At 38.6% G+C, this 18,081-nt stretch overlaps 2 protein-coding genes across 3 annotated transcripts; one reads left to right on the top strand and one right to left on the bottom strand.

The window, feature by feature from the left end:
• The first annotated feature begins 2,151 nt into the window (after positions 1-2,151).
• Positions 2,152-5,954, top strand: LOC127935426 (hairy/enhancer-of-split related with YRPW motif protein 1). 2 transcript variants are annotated; one of them, XM_052533258.1, is made up of 5 exons: positions 2,152-2,313; positions 2,586-2,661; positions 2,779-2,862; positions 3,449-3,530; positions 4,096-5,954. In XM_052533258.1, the coding sequence occupies exons 1-5, from the start codon at positions 2,228-2,230 to the stop codon at positions 4,701-4,703; spliced, it is 936 nt and encodes a 311-aa protein (XP_052389218.1). In that variant the 5' UTR covers positions 2,152-2,227; the 3' UTR covers positions 4,704-5,954. The 2 variants fall into 2 exon arrangements, with proteins under 2 accessions (XP_052389218.1, XP_052389219.1); XM_052533259.1 differs by having other exon boundaries at positions 2,155-2,313; positions 2,589-2,661.
• Positions 5,955-8,201: 2,247 nt separating this feature from the next.
• Positions 8,202-17,090, bottom strand: LOC127935425 (stathmin-2-like). Its single transcript, XM_052533257.1, has 5 exons — positions 16,824-17,090; positions 12,459-12,554; positions 11,916-12,091; positions 11,547-11,738; positions 8,202-9,392 (listed from the first exon to the last, which is right to left on the bottom strand). The coding sequence occupies exons 1-5, from the start codon at positions 16,840-16,842 to the stop codon at positions 9,333-9,335; spliced, it is 543 nt and encodes a 180-aa protein (XP_052389217.1). The 5' UTR covers positions 16,843-17,090; the 3' UTR covers positions 8,202-9,332.
• Positions 17,091-18,081: the final 991 nt, after the last annotated feature.

Raw genomic sequence — 18,081 nt, 5'->3', positions numbered from 1 at the left:
AGGAGGACAGGATTGTTTAACACATTGTTTCAGGGACGTGAACATCTGCCTGCGCAAAGTGCATGACGCCACGGCGCAGCGTGAGGCAGCGGTGGCCAGACAGTCTGCAGGGATGCAATCAGAAACCTGTTGCACTCTTTTCTCAAACACAGTGCATTTTAAAACAAGCTGTTTTGCTACTTGTGATGCATTAGAAACACTGATGCTAATAAATGAGATCCAGATAGACCAAGACATAACTCCTAAAAAGCAGCGTGTCCATTTTAAACCATCGTCTGCCCTCCTTGTGGGTAGACTAGGCTTCTTGGCATAGACATAAAGAGTCTGAAATGAAAGCATGGCGACATGGAGACCCACTCAAAGGAGCAAAAACCTCAAGCTTGGAATGAGAAGAGGCTCTGGCATGCTTTGTGGGGGGAAATACTGTTGTGTTGTGGGCCCACACCTTCAAAAGGGAGCACTAATCACAACATGTGATGAGACGCAAGAACAAAGACGAACGTCAGCTGAAAATAACAGCGTGGGAAACCTCTGTAAACTTGAGTTACAGTGACCAAAAGAGCCACCCCCATCCCCATGCATCTAGAAAAACACATATATGCCTAAAAACACAACGGCCCGTCCTCCACTCCACTGCCACCCCTGTCAGAGGCAAACACTAGGAAGTTCATCCATGCCGTCGAGCCGAAGTTGGTAGGAATAACAACATGAAATCAGCTAAAGAGCTTCCTCTCATTCATGTATGCAGAACTGATGACAATTAAGCGTGATGTGCATGAGCTGATAAGGATCCAGCTGTGGTGTATCGGTCAGCAGCACACATCAACGTCTACCAGCTCTGTTTTGTTCATCAGTAGCTCTTCCTGAAGCTCATGTAGCCTCTGTCAAAAGGACTCAGTATATGATGGTTTTCATTTTTGCTTAAATGTGTGAACATTTTTGTTTAATAACTTGTGATAAGTTCACAGGTGTGCACTAGTTCTTGAATGGCAGAATATTATTAATGGTAATTATATTTGTTGTAATTTGCAGAAATACTGAATTTGAAACGAGTTAGAACATAGATCCAGATATAGAATTCAAATTCAGTGGTTATGTATTATGTGGTAATATAATTTTTATATTTCAGATTTTTATACAATTAACATGTATACATTTTATTAATATTTTAGATCACAAATGTATATAAATGAAAATATATTAGCTCTATAAATAATATTATACAAGAACTGGAAAGAAATGTTTTAGATAGTTTACTTATATTTTGAAATCCAGTTTATTAATATGTGTATTTTTATGAATTTAGATTGTTTATAAAAATGTGCAGTATTTTTGGTAATACACACACACACACACACACATAAACAGAATGATATATATATAATATATATAAATAATTCTGTTTATATGTGTGTGTGTAATATGTATTACCAAAAATACTACAAATTTGTATAAACTATATATATATATAATTGTATTTTTACATTTGTATATAGGCTTTTTTGTAATTATTAATTATTAATTTAATATTGTATTTATTAAATTAACATACTGCAGTAATATAACATGTATTTTTACGTGCTTATTGTAAGTGTAAAACCCTTTTTGGATCATTTAAAGGACTGGTCGGTTTCAATTGCAGTGCACCTTTCGGAACAGCGTCACAGAAGGTGTACATGTTTTAGCTTCATGGAGCACATTTAGACTTGGTGGCTTCCTCATACACACTGCACTACTTCGGATGAGTTAGTATTAGATTACAGGTTCACACGCTCACTCGCAGACCGCCCGTCGCCCCAACCAATTGCCCCATTCATTCCAGCGCCGGAGACGGCCGTCGCCCCTGATTGGTTATCAGCGCTCTGCTAAGAAACTTTCCCACGGCCCGCGCGTGCTGACAGCCGGCCAGCCACTCCTTTAGCTGGGCTAGACAACACAAGCGCCGGCGGAACCCGGGGGCGGAGCTCCGCGCTCACGGACGAACATTCTATTGGCCCTTTGTTAAGCATATTCAATAAGAGGGCGGGGCTAAACGGGGACATGGACAACCGACATGCCACTCAATCTCAGATTTGTACGTTGATTGGCTGCCCACACTCTTAACCACGCCTCTCTTGGCGAGCTGCGGCGTTGAAATGATACCGTGGGAAAGCTTGTCGGTTCATACGGATGAACTTCTGTCTCACCTGACACACGCTGAGGATAGGCTCTGTAAAGTTATCGGAAAATGAAGAGAAATCACGACTTTAGCTCCTCAGACAGTGAGCTTGATGAGAATATCGAAGTGGAGAAGGAGAGTGCTGACGAAAATGCGTAAGTTAGCTGTCTTATTTGGTTGTTGCTTATTTGTTAATGAAACGTTGAACTTGCAACAAAACGGCCATAAAATATATTGTGCACTTTTAATTTGAATCGCGCACAGAATTAAGATATCATTTCAAATCTGTCATGTATCACCACATATATTTGTGTGGAATATTAACTGTTAAAAAACTTTCGTTTAGATTTTTATCAATGTCATATTTTATAAAGAATATCATATCTACTGTGTTCATATTTATCTTATGCATATGTTGTTTTTAAAGCAGTGTGAATTCTCCCCTCGGATCAGTGTCTCCATCCACAACCTCTCAAGTGCAAGCGAGAAAACGTCGCAGAGGGGTAAGAGCATTTTTCATATGTGAATAACTCGCGAAAAAATGCGTCCGTAATGCTGAATCAATGCCAGTACTGTTCTTAAATGACTATCAATAATGATTTCACAATCTGTTTGGACAGATCATCGAGAAGCGCCGCAGGGACCGGATAAACAACAGTCTGTCGGAGCTGCGCAGGCTGGTGCCCAGCGCGTTCGAGAAACAGGTGAGTGTCAATCACACAGCTCACCATCAAAGCTCTGGAGATGTTAATCACTTATTAGTCTCATTACTGGCTGAACTTATTGCCATTATTTGTCTCAATCTTGTATTATTCCATTAACAAAAATAGTGAAGCAATTTTAAAAATATTATTATATGAAATAAATAAGTAACGGTTTAAATAAAACTCAAATGTGGAATAACCAACAGGCAGGAAACCACTGTGTTGTCATGTGAGAAGAAAACCATATAAAAAAGAGGACCCCCTGCAGCCCTCTTGGGTTTTGCAAGTCAACTCCTCAAAATTGAATAATATAAATTTTGTACATGTATATTGTAGGTGCAAAGAAAACATCTATAATTGATTGGGACCACTTGACAATTGAGTTATGAAATTCTTGGTATAAACGTCTTCCAGAAAGGTGTGAAACCAAAATAAGAACTTGGCATGTGGGTTTTAAAATGGATAAAAAATAAAATAAAAACTCTTCATCATCCAAAGTATTGTTATTCATAATAGAGTCACACAGCATTCAGTACATATCTAGTCTTACCTCATAACTCATCAACACATTTGTTCTTGTTCTCAGGGCTCTGCTAAACTAGAAAAAGCTGAAATTTTACAGATGACCGTAGACCATTTAAAGATGCTTCATGCAGCTGGAGGAAAAGGTAAGATAAGATTTTATAACTATAGCACTTATTTAAAGAAAACACACTGAGCATAAATTCGATTCATAAGCATGAATATATATATATATATATATATATATATATATATATATATATATATATATAGTCAGATTATCGTTCATATTACAACTATATTAAGGATATGCTTTTTATATGCCTAAAATGTTCCACTACTTTAACATACATTAACTGATGCTCTTTTATTCATTATAATATTCTCTAATGACTTATTATAAACTCTTACTAAAAATCAGATTTGAACCCTTGCTAGCTTTATTGCTGAACACAACCTTGCATTATGAGCTCATCCAATGTTTTGGAATCTGCTCAAGGAAATTCCCAGAGTGAAAATAATGACTAACCCCTGCACGACTGAAACAGGATGAACTAGATGTGTAAAGTGTCTTTTAATCCCTGTTGTTTATCTAGCATCATTTCAGTTTCACTCTCAGCCACTCCCAGTGAGAACTGTAGTGTTTCCTGTCATGAGCAGTGATGATTTTCAGATCAGAGCGCTCAACCGTACTCGTTCTCTCTCACACAGGTTACTTTGATGCTCATGCTCTGGCCATGGATTACCGTGGGTTGGGTTTCCGCGAATGTCTGGCGGAGACGGCGCGTTACCTCAGTATCATCGAGGGCCTGGACAACACCGACCCCCTCCGCATCCGCCTGGTTTCGCATCTGAACAGTTACGCTTCCCAGAGAGAAGCTCATTCGAGTTTGGGCCACTTGGCGTGGGGCTCTGCATTCGGGACGCCGCCCGGACACCTGGCTCACCACCTCCTCCTGCAGCAGCCGCGCAGCACCAGCAGCCCTCCATCCTCCAGTTCTTCATCGCCCTCCTCCTCATCTCCATCCGCCCCCTCCACAGAACCACACGCCCCCAGCAGGCTGACTGGCACGGTGATTTCTGAAGCAGGGCGGACAGGATCGCTGCGGGTGCCGCCCACCCTGCCCCCTGGGCTCACACCGCCTACTACATCCAAGCTTTCTCCACCCCTCCTGACCTCACTTTCCAGCCTGTCGGCTTTTCCCATCCCGCTGAGCACATTTCCTCTGCTGTCTCAGAGCTCGCTGGGCCCCGCAGCTCCCTCCAGCAGCCTGGGGAAGCCCTACAGGCCTTGGAGCATGGAAATAGGGGCCTTCTGAACTCAAAAACATGAACGCTGAGGACAGACAGTCAGTTAGAAATGACTCATTTTCTGTATCATCTGACTATTTTGAAGAGTTGGACAGAACCGCAGACTTGTACAAAGGGAAAAAGCGAATACAGGTCCAGTGTACTTATTCTAATTACCCTGTCCTGTCTCGGTTTGAGCAGAGATGAGTTCTGGAGATGGTTGGGTTCTCGTACATAAGTTTTGAGAAAATCTAGTTCTTTTGTCCCTCAGTGGAGCAAGGTATGCTGAGAGAGAGAGAGAGAGAGAGAGAGAGAGAGAGAGGTAATTTGGAGCAAAAGCAGATGAGATGCATTACTAAATGGGTGTTAATGGAGTTAAACTCAAACCAGATGTCCATTTAAAGGGACAGTTCACCCCAAAATGAAAATTTTGTCATCGTTTACTGACCCTCATGTTGTCTTTCTTCTATGGAAGATTGTATTTTTATCCATATTAGGGAAGCCAGTGGGACCCAAAACCATTTGGTTACCAACAATCTTCAAAAGAAAGTCATTTAGGAATGAGATTATGGTAAAGCAAAATTTATTTTTGGTGAACTATCCCTTTATTTATGTTAAAGATTGTAAAGGAGTGCTTTGATGACATGAAACATATATTTGCATCCTAAATTGTCTCCTTCAGAATAAAAGGCAGGATCTGTAACCGGATAAAATATGACTTTTTTATTTATTTATTTTTTTAGGAAATGTTCAGATTTCCTTGAAATTGAAATACTATGCAATGAAGATGACATTGATTTATGCAATATGAAACATATGCAACCGAATCTGTATGACAGCTGAACTTGATAAGTTCTTTATTTTTATAAAGAGTTTAAGTCACTTTGGTCAGTGACCTGTGGTGTGTTTTTTTTTTTAAATGTTATGAATTTTGCAGGGACAGACCACTGTTAAACCTTTACCGAGACAATCTAGATAGACAATCTCTCAAAACTGCACTAATTTAATTGTAGCAAAGGCACTCTTGGGTTCAAGGTTGTTTACTCACATGGATATGTTCCCCCTTCATGCAACAAAATAATCATCTCTCTCACTCTCTCTCAGATACCTGAAGAGTGTTTTGGAAAACCAGATGGTTTTGTGGTAATAGCGAATTTGCACTGGCAAATCATATGAGACTAGGGGAATAGATAATACTGGAAGAGATGGTGTGGTACTGTGCCTGTCCCTCACTAACCTGTGTGACTTTCCTGTAATAAAATGATAAATGTAGCTAATAACCCTGGACTTGTGTGTTTATGTTCTGTTTTTATTTTCTTTGACATTGTCAATGATACATTCAAAATTTCAGATGTGAATATGGTGGTACCATAACACTTACACTTACACTTTACAATTAATAAAAATGTAAAATGTAATTTTTAAACAACTAATGAAAAGAAAAATCAAATTCTCATACTGTTCATTAAAATTTTTGATGCATAGGTGTAGTTTAGCATTTAATATTCATAAATGCACCATTTAAAATGATTGACTTTCATTTAAAATTGATGCATTTTTGACAAATCTAAAAAATAATATCTGTTTTTTTCCCCTGTACATTAAAATTTTGTGATGCATAAATTCAATTCATTTAAAAATCTTTTTTTTTTTTTTTTTAATTTGAAATTCATGTAGATTAAAAAAATATAAAATGTTACTATAATTATAATATAATTTTAAAGTTTGGACCTTTTTAAATATAAGCCATTATTAACATCTTATTGGCATCAGCCAGAAATTTAAAACTGGAGCATTTCCAATCAAAATGAATCAACTTTTTTCTTTGGTTACAAAATGCCAGATATCTAAATCAAAATGTTGTTAGGGCAAACCTCACAGTCTGAGAACTTTATATATAAACAGTCTAAGAAAACTACATTCATGTTTTCATCGTCCGGAATCGTTGGTGTGTTTGAAATGTTCCAGTCACCCGTTTAATGCTTTTGGGATGAATAATTCCTTTCATGGCAGCGAGATGAGGCACTGCATATTTCTAGGGCTTGAACCAGTGCCTGTATGGATTTTAAACTGATATCAAAAAATGGCCCAGGGGCCTCTCGGTGGCCTCTGTATGTATCCAGGAAGCCATTAACAGCCAAGGGATATCCTGGACAATGGCAGTCTGCTTGGCCTGGACTGCACAGGGAGGAAAGAGAGAGGTATAGAGAGGGAAAGAAGGAACAAGAGAGATGGAAAAGTGGGAGGAGAGGGCCGCACAGTGCAGCTTTGTCCCAAAGCAATCACAGCATCTCACTGAGCTCCTGGTGTGGTGCACTCCCACGCCAACACGGGTACCATGACTTCCAGCCAAAGCCGTAAAAGAGATTCCCACCTACACACAGCACTCTGCCAACACAACTCTTTATTTCTCTAGCTGACGCTAAATCTATTTTAGAGGCATTTATTGCATGTTTTTCCACTCATCCACCCCCCATGAAGAACCCCCGAGATGGGATGGTTGGATTCCCTTAACCTGAAATATTAAGGAGATAATGTAGCAATAATGACTAGGGTTGGAATAGCATACTACCTATAATATTTATCCAGTATGCAAATTGTCTGCATGCATAAAATAGTGGATGACCTATTACATTTGTTAAAATGTGCAGTATCCAACACAGCATATAGTTCTAGGTACTATATCCCAAAATTCAACATGAATGGTCCAGAAATAATTTGCAATTTTTCTCATGAAGCTTTTACACAAAAGTGATTGCAAAATTAAGTACCGGTATGTCCAAGATGATGGTTTGATGCAACTCACTGAATTAAACATGTATTGTCACATAATTAGGTCAAGTAAAGACAATGTATGTATATGCATATAATTGCATATCTGTTTCAGTTATTTAACAAGAAATTAATAAAAGGCAACATAGTCTATGCTGTGCATATGCAGTAATTCTGCACAACTACTACTAAACTACTGTACTGTCTAAGGCCATGTTTGAAATTGAATACTAGCACTAACTGTAAACTGCCTTATAAGTAATTATTCGTGTTTAAAGTAGCTTTATTATCACGTGACCTCTTCGAAATACATGTTTGTGTTGCTTTTTATTATAATTTTAGGTAAATTGACAGTTTTTGAAAGTCAATAAAGAGTCATTAAAAATGTAAATCAAAACGCGACCAACACATTGCTTTACGAGATACATAACACAGTAAACTATATTGCAAACTGCACGTTCTGAAAGCAAATTTAATAGGTTATAGCTGGTCATATGCTTGCATTATATGCGTTAAGTTCCCATACTATGCAGCAGAAACAGATTAATAGTATTTTATCGCGTGCTAATTCTTTTTCTTGCAAGATCATGTATTGCCATCTGTTGGTAAACTATGGTATTACACTTCAGGTCGTTTCACACGTTTATGTTTATTGACTTCTTGTGGCCTACAGCATGGCTCTTAAACTTGAAATGAAATTATGTGTTTATGTTAATGTATGTTGTATGAAACAAAAATGGAGGCAAAGACAGATATTCTCATTTCAAGAACCCTAAGCCTTTATTGACCACAGTTTATGCTCCCAAAGTTACATGAAGGGAATAAAACACAGCTGGAAGAGAAAGATGAGCGTGGGCAGGTTTGTGACATTAAAGCCACTTTGCATGGCACATGGTAACACCGTCCACCCACACTGCTCTTGACACACACACATTTACACACTGCATCTATTTATATCACCTGAAATTCCCCTCTGAAATCCCCTAAATCCATGAAGAATCAGAATGGAGAACTTAAAGCAATTCTCAGGCATTTTTTTATTTAAGGTTAACTTGATGCTACGTGTCAGCAATAATGCAACCCAGACTATGGTCAAGCACGGGTCAGGAGACATCACATGATTCGGTGTGGCTCCAACCACAGCTCCTCTCAAGCAACATGTCGTTTTTTTATTAAACCATGCTGACTGGGTTCATATAAGTGTGTGTGTCTGTGTGTTGTGACTTTATACCAGGTGAATGTATGAAGAAAGAGCTATAAATTGTTGGGAATGCAATGATAGTGACCGTTAAAGCTGTGTTTACTGTACTGTGGCGGCTTTTACTCTCTCCACATGGACATAGAGACACTAAAATGATTGTTTGGTTTAGAGAAGACATTGCTAGCCAGCAAACTCACAAACACTAAAGCCTTGTACAAGAGAAACTGTAGCAGATCTGATAGAGAGAGAGAGAGAGAGAGAGAGAGAGAGAGGGAGGGAGGAAACAAGTACATCCACTGAAAGAGAAAGATACAGAGAGAAACTTATAAAATGGCACACCGCAATACTTTTCATCGTCTCATATAAAACAAATAGGAAGTATTTACAAAAAAACACACCCACTTTAACTGGTTTCAAATTGATCAAAAACATTTCTTTTTTTCTGCAGTAAATGGTGTTCCATTTATCTTCTGGACTATATGAGGGAGGATGCTGTTGGTGAAGGGGGCGGGGTCGATTCCCTTCGTCTGGGCGGGGCGGGGCAGGGGGGCGGGGTGCCAGAGGCTCTTTTCTACATGGTGCAGCGATGGCGGGGCGAGAGGGGGTCTCTCTGGGGATGGGAGGTCGCAGGTAAGGGGAGGGGGGTGTTGTGGGGTGATGGGACAGTGGGTCTAGAGAGATGTGTTCATGCTGTCAACTCTTCCCTCAGCTCTTTGTTTCTGCGCACCTCCTGAGCGTGCTTCTCCTGAAAGCACAAAGAGAAATAAAACACCAAATGAACATAAACATTTCAGTTTATAGCTTAAAGATGATATGCTGTTGATTAAAATAAACAACATTTATATTTAAAAAATGCTTTTGGCAGCAGTGGTCTCCTTTACAAAGCAATGAACAGTAGCGCCCTCTTGTGACAGAAAATCTAATTAGATTTGTATTTATTTATTTTATTCATTGATTCATTGATTAGATAAAAAAAATTTTTTTTGTTTTGCTTGTTTTATATTCTATCTTGTAAAAATCACAATGTCAGATCATCATGGTTACAGCATGCAAGTTTCTCAAGAAGATTTTAAAATTGGTGGTAGCATAAAAGTAGTGTGGGATAAATTATGCATTTAATTTTAATATTTGTGTTTTTGTGATTTTTTTTTAATTATTGAAATTACTAAGCCTAAATGCTGTGGGAAATAAATTTCAAACTTTTTAACTTTCTATTCATCAAACACTCTTGAAAAAAAAATATCACTGTTTCCTCATTAAAGGTGCCATATTCAAAAATTGAGGTAAAAATATCCATAACATGACCTACATGCATCAAAAGAATGAGAAGAAATAAGGGCGATGATTTCATTAAAAAAATGTCAAGTTATAGTGCTGCAGAGATATTAATTAGCTTAATTAGCATTAGCATTACTAGCCCCGGCCGGAGAGGTGTCGTAATACCAGTTTCGGCCATGGGAGGCGGTATGCGGACAACATAACCACCAACCAACCTGCAATACACGAATAACTCGCACGGCTTCTGGGCGTGCCTGAACCAGATGTCAATCGTGTGGAAAGTACAGCCCAGTACTTAATTTCAGTTCAGGGAAGAGAGCGCCACCCGCTACAGGGAAACAACCGCGCTCGGAATGACAAATCAAATCCGATAAGAAAAGGAGCCGAACCAGAGTAAACATCGGCACTGCTTTTAATCGCTCGAGACAACTGATGGACCTGAAAGAAATGAGGTTCGACTCCGAACTTGCAACATTTCTTTTGGATTGGTAAGTAAGATGCTGTCAGTATTTCGCTAGAAGTTTGTTTTATATGTTTGTGTATTTGTTTTTCGGGAAGTTATAACATAGAAATGTATCGAAGGCTGTTCGATAAACGTGCTAATGTTAGTGATGGCTAACCGTAGCTGCGTTTGATAATTAGCTAGCTATAACTTAACGTTACCCATTTTATTATATCATAACTAGCCTGCTCTGTCTAGTCTGTTGGTCTCTGTGTCCTCTTTTCTTCGTGGTTTTTCTGTGCGCGAAAAAATTTATATGTGGCGTGAATGCGTGTGAAAAGAGTCAATTGCGTGTGTCTCACGGTGAATGCTTGAGAGTCGGCACATTAGTTCCCAAGCAGAATAAAGGACAGGTTGATATTAATCTATGATGTAAAAAATAAATTAAAAGTGATACGTGGACCAAGGTGTCTGAGATTGTTCATTTTAAGTAAAGGATCATAATATTTCGTCCACAACAATATTTAATGAGGTTATAACTCCTTGTGGTTAGTCTGCACGAGATCAACAAGCTTGTTTGCTTTGCGGCCGCTTTAAATACAAAATAAGCATTCGATCTACATTAGAGCGTCTGAGCGCTCACAAATCTTTCTGCAGCATCGTGAGCAGAGCGGCAAGAGCGATTTTTGACGCTCTAGATGCCGGCGGTGTGAACGCACAGTTAGGCTTCGGCTATGGCTGTAGTGTTGTTGTGAAAGTAGGGGCGGAGCATAGAGACTATGCCGTTTCTCGTTTGTTACTGTAGAGTAGACCAATTCACTTTATTGTGGCATACTGCCCCCATCTGGTATGGAATGTGGAGTATGACTTGATTTTTTTTTGCCAAACATTGCAGATGGCACCTTTAAATATTAAACAGCACAAATGTTTTCAACATTGATGATAATAAGAAACGTTTTTTGAGCAAAAAAATCAGCATATTAGAATGATTTCTGAAGAATCGTGACACTGAATACTGGAGTTATGAAGCTGAAAATAGAGCTTTGCATCAGGAACAAATTACATTTTAAAATACATTCAATAAATAAGTTACTTGTAACTCATATAACTCATTACAATATCACCTGTTTTGACTGTATTTTTGATAAAATAAATGCAGCATAAGAGATTAATATTTACCTTCTCATGCAGTCGTTCCAGCATGGCTGCAATGAGGGCTTCACGGTTCTCCTTGATCTGCTCCATCTTCATGATGAGTTTCTCCTCTGCCATCCTACTGAAGTTGCTGTTTTCCTCCATGGCTTTCAGCAGGACGTCCCGCTCATGCTCACGTTTCTCAGCAAGGGCCCTCAGGACTTGAGCCTCCTGGGACTGGAGAGGAAGAGGAGGGCAGTGTCATAGGAATCAACCATTTATCAGTTCTCATTAAATAAAACAGTAAAAACTTCTAATAAAATGGCAAACATAAGTTATATACTATATATATATATATATATATATATATATATATATATATATATATATAATACAAATGAATGGGTAACTCACTCTCCTCCTGTCCTCTGCTGCCTCCAGCTTCTTCTGGATATCCTCCAGGGACATGTCCCTCTTTTTGGGAGGTGTAGTGATGCTGTAAGAGCCGTCAGCCATGGGAGAGGGTGGCTTCAGGATGACCTCAAAGGCCTGGCCAGAAGCCCGCTTATTAATGGGCTTAACCTCCATGTCTAAACACACAAGACATAAATGTGAAATAAACGCAGAGTAGAAACTGCACTATGTCAGGCAGCAAATATCCTTCTACACATTGGTGGAGTCTGAGCCTCCGGATCCATGCAATAAAATGCACCAACTGCCTCCTGCTCGTGAAATGAGCTCGTATAACTTATACAGCCATTCTGCACATTTATCAGACATTTATTGATCTATATTAGCTGTTAAGATAATAAATGTGAATGTTGCTGGTACACAAACAGGCCAATAAAAAGTTATGTTATGAACATCAGATAGAATAAGCTCTATAAAGCACAGCATATTGTTGTAAATTCTGTATACACAACTTCTCATTACTAGTAATATATTTTCATTTCCTACCTTCAAACTCACTCATGATGTTCTTGCGTGCCTCTGGGTAGAGACAGGAACAGATGAGGGAGACGAGGGAAAGCTCCTTCATCTTCTCTTTGTATGCTGTGGGGAGACACATCAAACAAAAGTATTGACCCAGATTCTCTCTTGCTGTCTTGAATGAACGATGAATGATTTCTCGGGACTGCATCGTTAATGTTGCAGAAAATAACCCAAATCATCTAGGTATTAGACAAAAAATATTTACTGAGATTTTAGCATTGACACTATTATAACATTTTAGCAGAACAAGAAGTTAAAAAATATGAAATGTGTAGCTAAAGAATCATATTGCAATATATTTAGAATATATTTAAATAAAAACTACATTATATATATATATATATATATATATATATATATATATAAAATAATCAGTTGTTTATATAAAAAATGCAAATGAAAACTATGAGTCTGGGGGAGTCCAAAAGCATTAAATAAATAAATAATTACATGAATGAATGAATGAATGAATGAAACAAGTCTTAACAGCACTTTGTTTTCATTTGAGCTTTCTAAGGAAAAACCAGCAGCCGTGTCCTCACACGCTCTGGTTTCCTACAAGACAATGTTCTCCACAAGCTCCACCATCCCCCACCACCCAGCCTTCAGTGTTACATTATTTATTGGAATCCATTTTTACTCCGAGTTTGACTAGTGAGGGTGTGTGTGCGGGGAGTGAGTCGGCAATACCAGAGAAAACCCAAGGCCAGATGGCGGTTTACGACGGCTACATTGTTCCCACCACAATCATTCCTCCTGCCCAGCTTCAGAATCATGTTTTCTTTTTCGGCAATAAGTGCTTAAGAGCAAACAAACCGAAATCATACAAACATCAGTGACGGCTACATGAAGACCATTAATGCATCTGATATTTTTTGAACACAAAAGGCAGCATTTATCAAGGCCAGTGCATTTAAGTTATAAATCAATGTCTTGACAGCAGCGCTGTGTAGATGTTATCAAACCGTGAACGCTTGGGGTTTTTCAGCTAGATTTCAAACTGCTTTTATGCTTTCCAGTTTCAACCTACTTTCTTCACACTCCGCCCAGAGGAGCCTGGAAAAATCTGCTCAACTCCTTCTTGCTCCCTGACGAGTTTATTAATCCCTCACAAAAAGAGGACGGAGAAGAAGTGAGTGAATCACTGTGTTCACTCCCGCCAGGATTAAAAGCCCTCTGGCTGGCTGGTTTGGGTGTAGGGGGCTTTAATTAGTAATTACCTGAGCAAACCATTTCTTCCGTAAATTGGAGGTTTAGTGCTGTGATATTGAGTGTTTCCAGACCTCGTAAGCATTTCTCTCCAGCTGTCTAGTCAGAGTGAGATAAGGACGATGGACAGCTCACTGAAGCGTGTAATTCAGGTCAGCCGGCTGGTGAGCAGGTGAAAAGGATCTCACACAGACGGCTGCATCTGTATGTGTGCAAGACTGTGAGTTTTTGCTGTGAAATATCAGAGGGTTTATAACTATAAAAGAGTATTCTCCGCCTGCAGACCACACCCTTGGCTTGAAATGTAGATTCTGTGGCAACTGGTCAAAAATACATTGTATGTATGATGTATAAATCACTTAAAAAAAACTATTATATATATGTGTGTGTGTGGGGGGGGGGTGTATATCTATATATTGCGTATAAGTTTATGGTATATAAGATCATCTAATATTAAATTTAGAGATAATATATACAGTTCATATTTTGTCCTGATTGTGTTTTCTATAATCATACTTTCATGCACTAATTTACATATATATTATACACACTGTTATATAACACAAACAATATTACATTATTTTATAAGTACATCTCTCTCTCTCTCTCTCTAGTTTATTTTTGGATTGTAACGTTCTATTAATTTTTCATTAAGCAATCCTAATTCTCTGTTATTCTGACTGATCCTTTATACTATCGTGCATTACAGTGATACAAACCATGTATTGCATATTGAACCACCACTAAATATGAAGTAGAATAAAACACACATTGATCAAAAACTGCCATCAGGTTTTACGGGCAAGTGGACAAGAAAAAGTCCTTTGTGTGGTTTGTTTGATAATGCATCAGCATGCCCACCCTGGAAATCAATAATGGACCCTCCCACCTCCCTCTCTCTCTCTCTCTCTCTCTCTCTCTCTCTCTCTCTCTCTCATCTACTCAGTACACTGCAGCTGCATGGGCATATGACCCTCCAGATGAGCTCTCAGTGTTCAGTAAATATCATCCGTTCACACTAAAACCACTTTACTTCATTTTGACTAGTAAAACTGAGTTAAGCTCATATTAAGCTTTCCAGTAAAAATTTGTTTTTATGGCTATATATATATTAAATTAAATTAAATGTATGCATTTAGCAGACGCTTTTATCCAAAGCGACTTACAGTACATTCAGGCTATCAATTTTTACCTATCATGTGTTCCTGGGGAATCAAACCCCCAACCTTGCACTTGATAGCACAATGCTCTACCAACTGATCTACAGGATTATCTCTATTATATATAGATAGATAAAAATATAACTAATCTTAAAATGCAACGGCCGCACCCCACTGTTGTGTAGCATTGCTGAATGTGTATATCTGAACTTCCTGTTAGGTTAACGATTGATGGGGCTTGATTGGATTAGTCAAACCGTCTTCACATATCCAGTAATCACAGATGATAAACTGAGGTTATGTGATGAGATCTATAAAGTATATCGGACAAAGACAAGCATCTGTCAGCTCTGGGCTGATATATGAGATGCATTTCTGACAATGATATTGTGGCCAACTATTCAATCATTAATTCAAATGCTCAATTAAAAGTCTAATTTAATAAGCCATGCAGAGTCATAATGAGAGAGCTGATTATGCATAGATTAAGTCCTAATTTTCTCATTTTGAAGTGTGTATATAGCGCTCTTTTAAGCCCTATAAATATTCCAAGTGTATTGATTGTATTGATTGATATGTTCTCTTTTATTAGTTGGAGGATTGCCACAGGCATTTGTCAGGGCAATTTTTGTATGTTCTGTGAAATGAAATAAAACATCCCAAAACAACATCTCCATGTAATTGCATTGCATGATAGGATTAGGTGCACATAACTAGTTTTTTCCACAAAATAAATGTCTCTTTAAGTTGTCATTTAACATTTTAAGTGAGATGACAGCGAGTTCACCAGTGCCCTACCCTGAAGGCATCTTGCAAAGATGTGATAAAGACGCACACCTTGCATATGGTATGCCCCAGTTTGGCCGCCTACAACATAATCCAGAATCACAACAGCACTGAGACATGCTTACCGGCGAGACGACTTGAGCCCTGACACACTTCCATTTAAAACATCAATCACCTGATACTGCAGTCTGCCTCTCATATGGTGCTCGAAATGGTGTGAACAAAAGGATGAACATGCAAATCCACAATTACACTTTTTTTTAAATGAATCTGAATAAATATAAACATGTGACATGTGCTGATAGGCTTTATATGTCACAAGAATACATTGAATGTGTGAGAACACATTTTTATTTGTCCACTATAAATGTGATAAAATAAAAATGCAGCCAGTGTAGTCTTTAATAAACTCACCAGCTAATGAGTCATGCTCCCAAATCAGTGAAAAACTACTGACGATTAACCAATTACCAACCTATCATTTGTGATAATTGACAATAATTAAGGAATTTTGTCTATATAATAAACATACCCCGATGATAAAAAAAGAAGCTATTTCAAACACCCTGATTCTTTAACTCCTATGCTGCATTTCCCTATTGTTGGCATTGTTTGGCAATAAATAAACCAGCCACACCTTGCTCATTTTATAAAAAGGATAAAAATATCATGTATAGAGGATGTCAAAAGGTTTGAACTGTTCAAGGCTTCACATGGTTTTCTGAAGGCTGAAACACAGAGCTGGATCTTGGGTGGGGTCCTTCTGCATTATGCTGGAGATGCTAGAGCCGGCAGGTGCACTGTCACCATAAGAAAATCATTCAAGGCTTTTAAAACATGTTTCAGTGTGTTTTAAGAGGTATGCACTACAATTACACCATTTAATGCTTTTTCCTCATTTATAAAGTCACCCTTTTTCTAAGCAAGAGCGAGTATAGGCAGCCTGTGTGCACACAAAACCGACAGCCACATTTGAAAATAAAACAGCATGGGGTGGAAGGAGAAAGCACATTTATATATCTAAAAATATATGTAAAATATATTTATTTCCCATCTAACGGACATCTTTTTTCCTGAATCATGGTCTATTGTGTGCGCGACAGCATCTCTCAGCCTCTCCTCAGCATCAAAGAGACACGGATCGGCGAACAAAACGAAGGTAGGTTTGTCTTACCGATCGCAGTTTTGGCCATGGTTGGAGCTGTTGCGGTGACTGGTGCGTCTCAGGTCTGTGCGGTGGCGAGGAGCCGGTTCTCTGATAAGGCACTGAGTCAGCAGTACGGCGCTCTGAGGAAAAGAGTGCGCGAGAGAGTCGCTTGGGGAATGGTGAGCGCGCGTGCTCAGTCAGATTGGCTGCTGTTGTCCCTTCACGCGCAGTTCCAAGTGAACGGCTGTCGCGCGCCCTATACTAATGTACAGGAGGTTGTCAACGGTGAGGAGCTTACAAGGTGACTAAGTGTGCCCCCCCCCCCCCCCCCCAACACACACACACACACACACTCTCACACACACACACAATTTTCAGCAACCCTTTCATGCACAGCTCCCGTTGATTTATAATCATTTTCTATAGGCTACATCACATGTCGGTTTTACTGGAAGCGCTGGTATCATTGTGTACAGTAAACTACACGAAGCACGAATATCTCTTATGGACTATTTTATCTGAATAGCTAGCTGTCAGTCATCACAGCATCAACTGCATGAAGCTCCATCTTCTATTAATAATAGCATTTATAATTCGTATATAAACAATTCGTAGCTATAGGCCTATATATTACATTGCGAATATTTTTTTTTTTACATTTATTTTACACACATATTGGAAAATATGGTGGAACTGTAGCTAACACTGCCAAAGCAGCACTGGGACACTGAGTGCCCCTCCCAGCCCTAGCAAGGGTCCTTTGAGATTAAATGGCTGTCTTGATGCCTTCGTGAGCATCAAATGTACCTCAAAAATAGTCTTATTCATGATATCAATATTTTCAATATTATTTGAGTTATTAGTAAACTACTTAATTCAAATTATTACAATGACTTTAGAACATTTTAAAATATGGTTAGCAATATTTAATGATTTGATGAATAATAAATAAATACAATTAAAATAATTTAATTTAACAGCAGACAGGACCTTGATAGCATGTAGAAAACATGCCATTGTAGGCTAGTTCGTAGAGTAGTATGGGTATAAGTGCATAAAGAAAAAATTTATGAAATTCTTCTTTATCTATAAATATCCCCATGTAGTCCCATTTAGCCATGATTTATAACTACATGAACATGATGCACATCCTGTTCCCCTTAGAAATTCCCATTGCAAGCTATGCCAGCATCAATTATGAAGGAAGCAAAGACAGCACAATAAATAATAAAAGTTCTGGTGTCTGAACAAAGTGGGTTAGAAATTGCACAGCAGTACATGAAGG

This window comes from Carassius gibelio, chromosome A19 (assembly GCF_023724105.1).
Source record: "Carassius gibelio isolate Cgi1373 ecotype wild population from Czech Republic chromosome A19, carGib1.2-hapl.c, whole genome shotgun sequence".
In the NCBI taxonomy this organism is placed as follows: domain Eukaryota; kingdom Metazoa; phylum Chordata; class Actinopteri; order Cypriniformes; family Cyprinidae; genus Carassius; species Carassius gibelio.
This window is presented reverse-complemented; position numbering and strand designations above follow the sequence as displayed.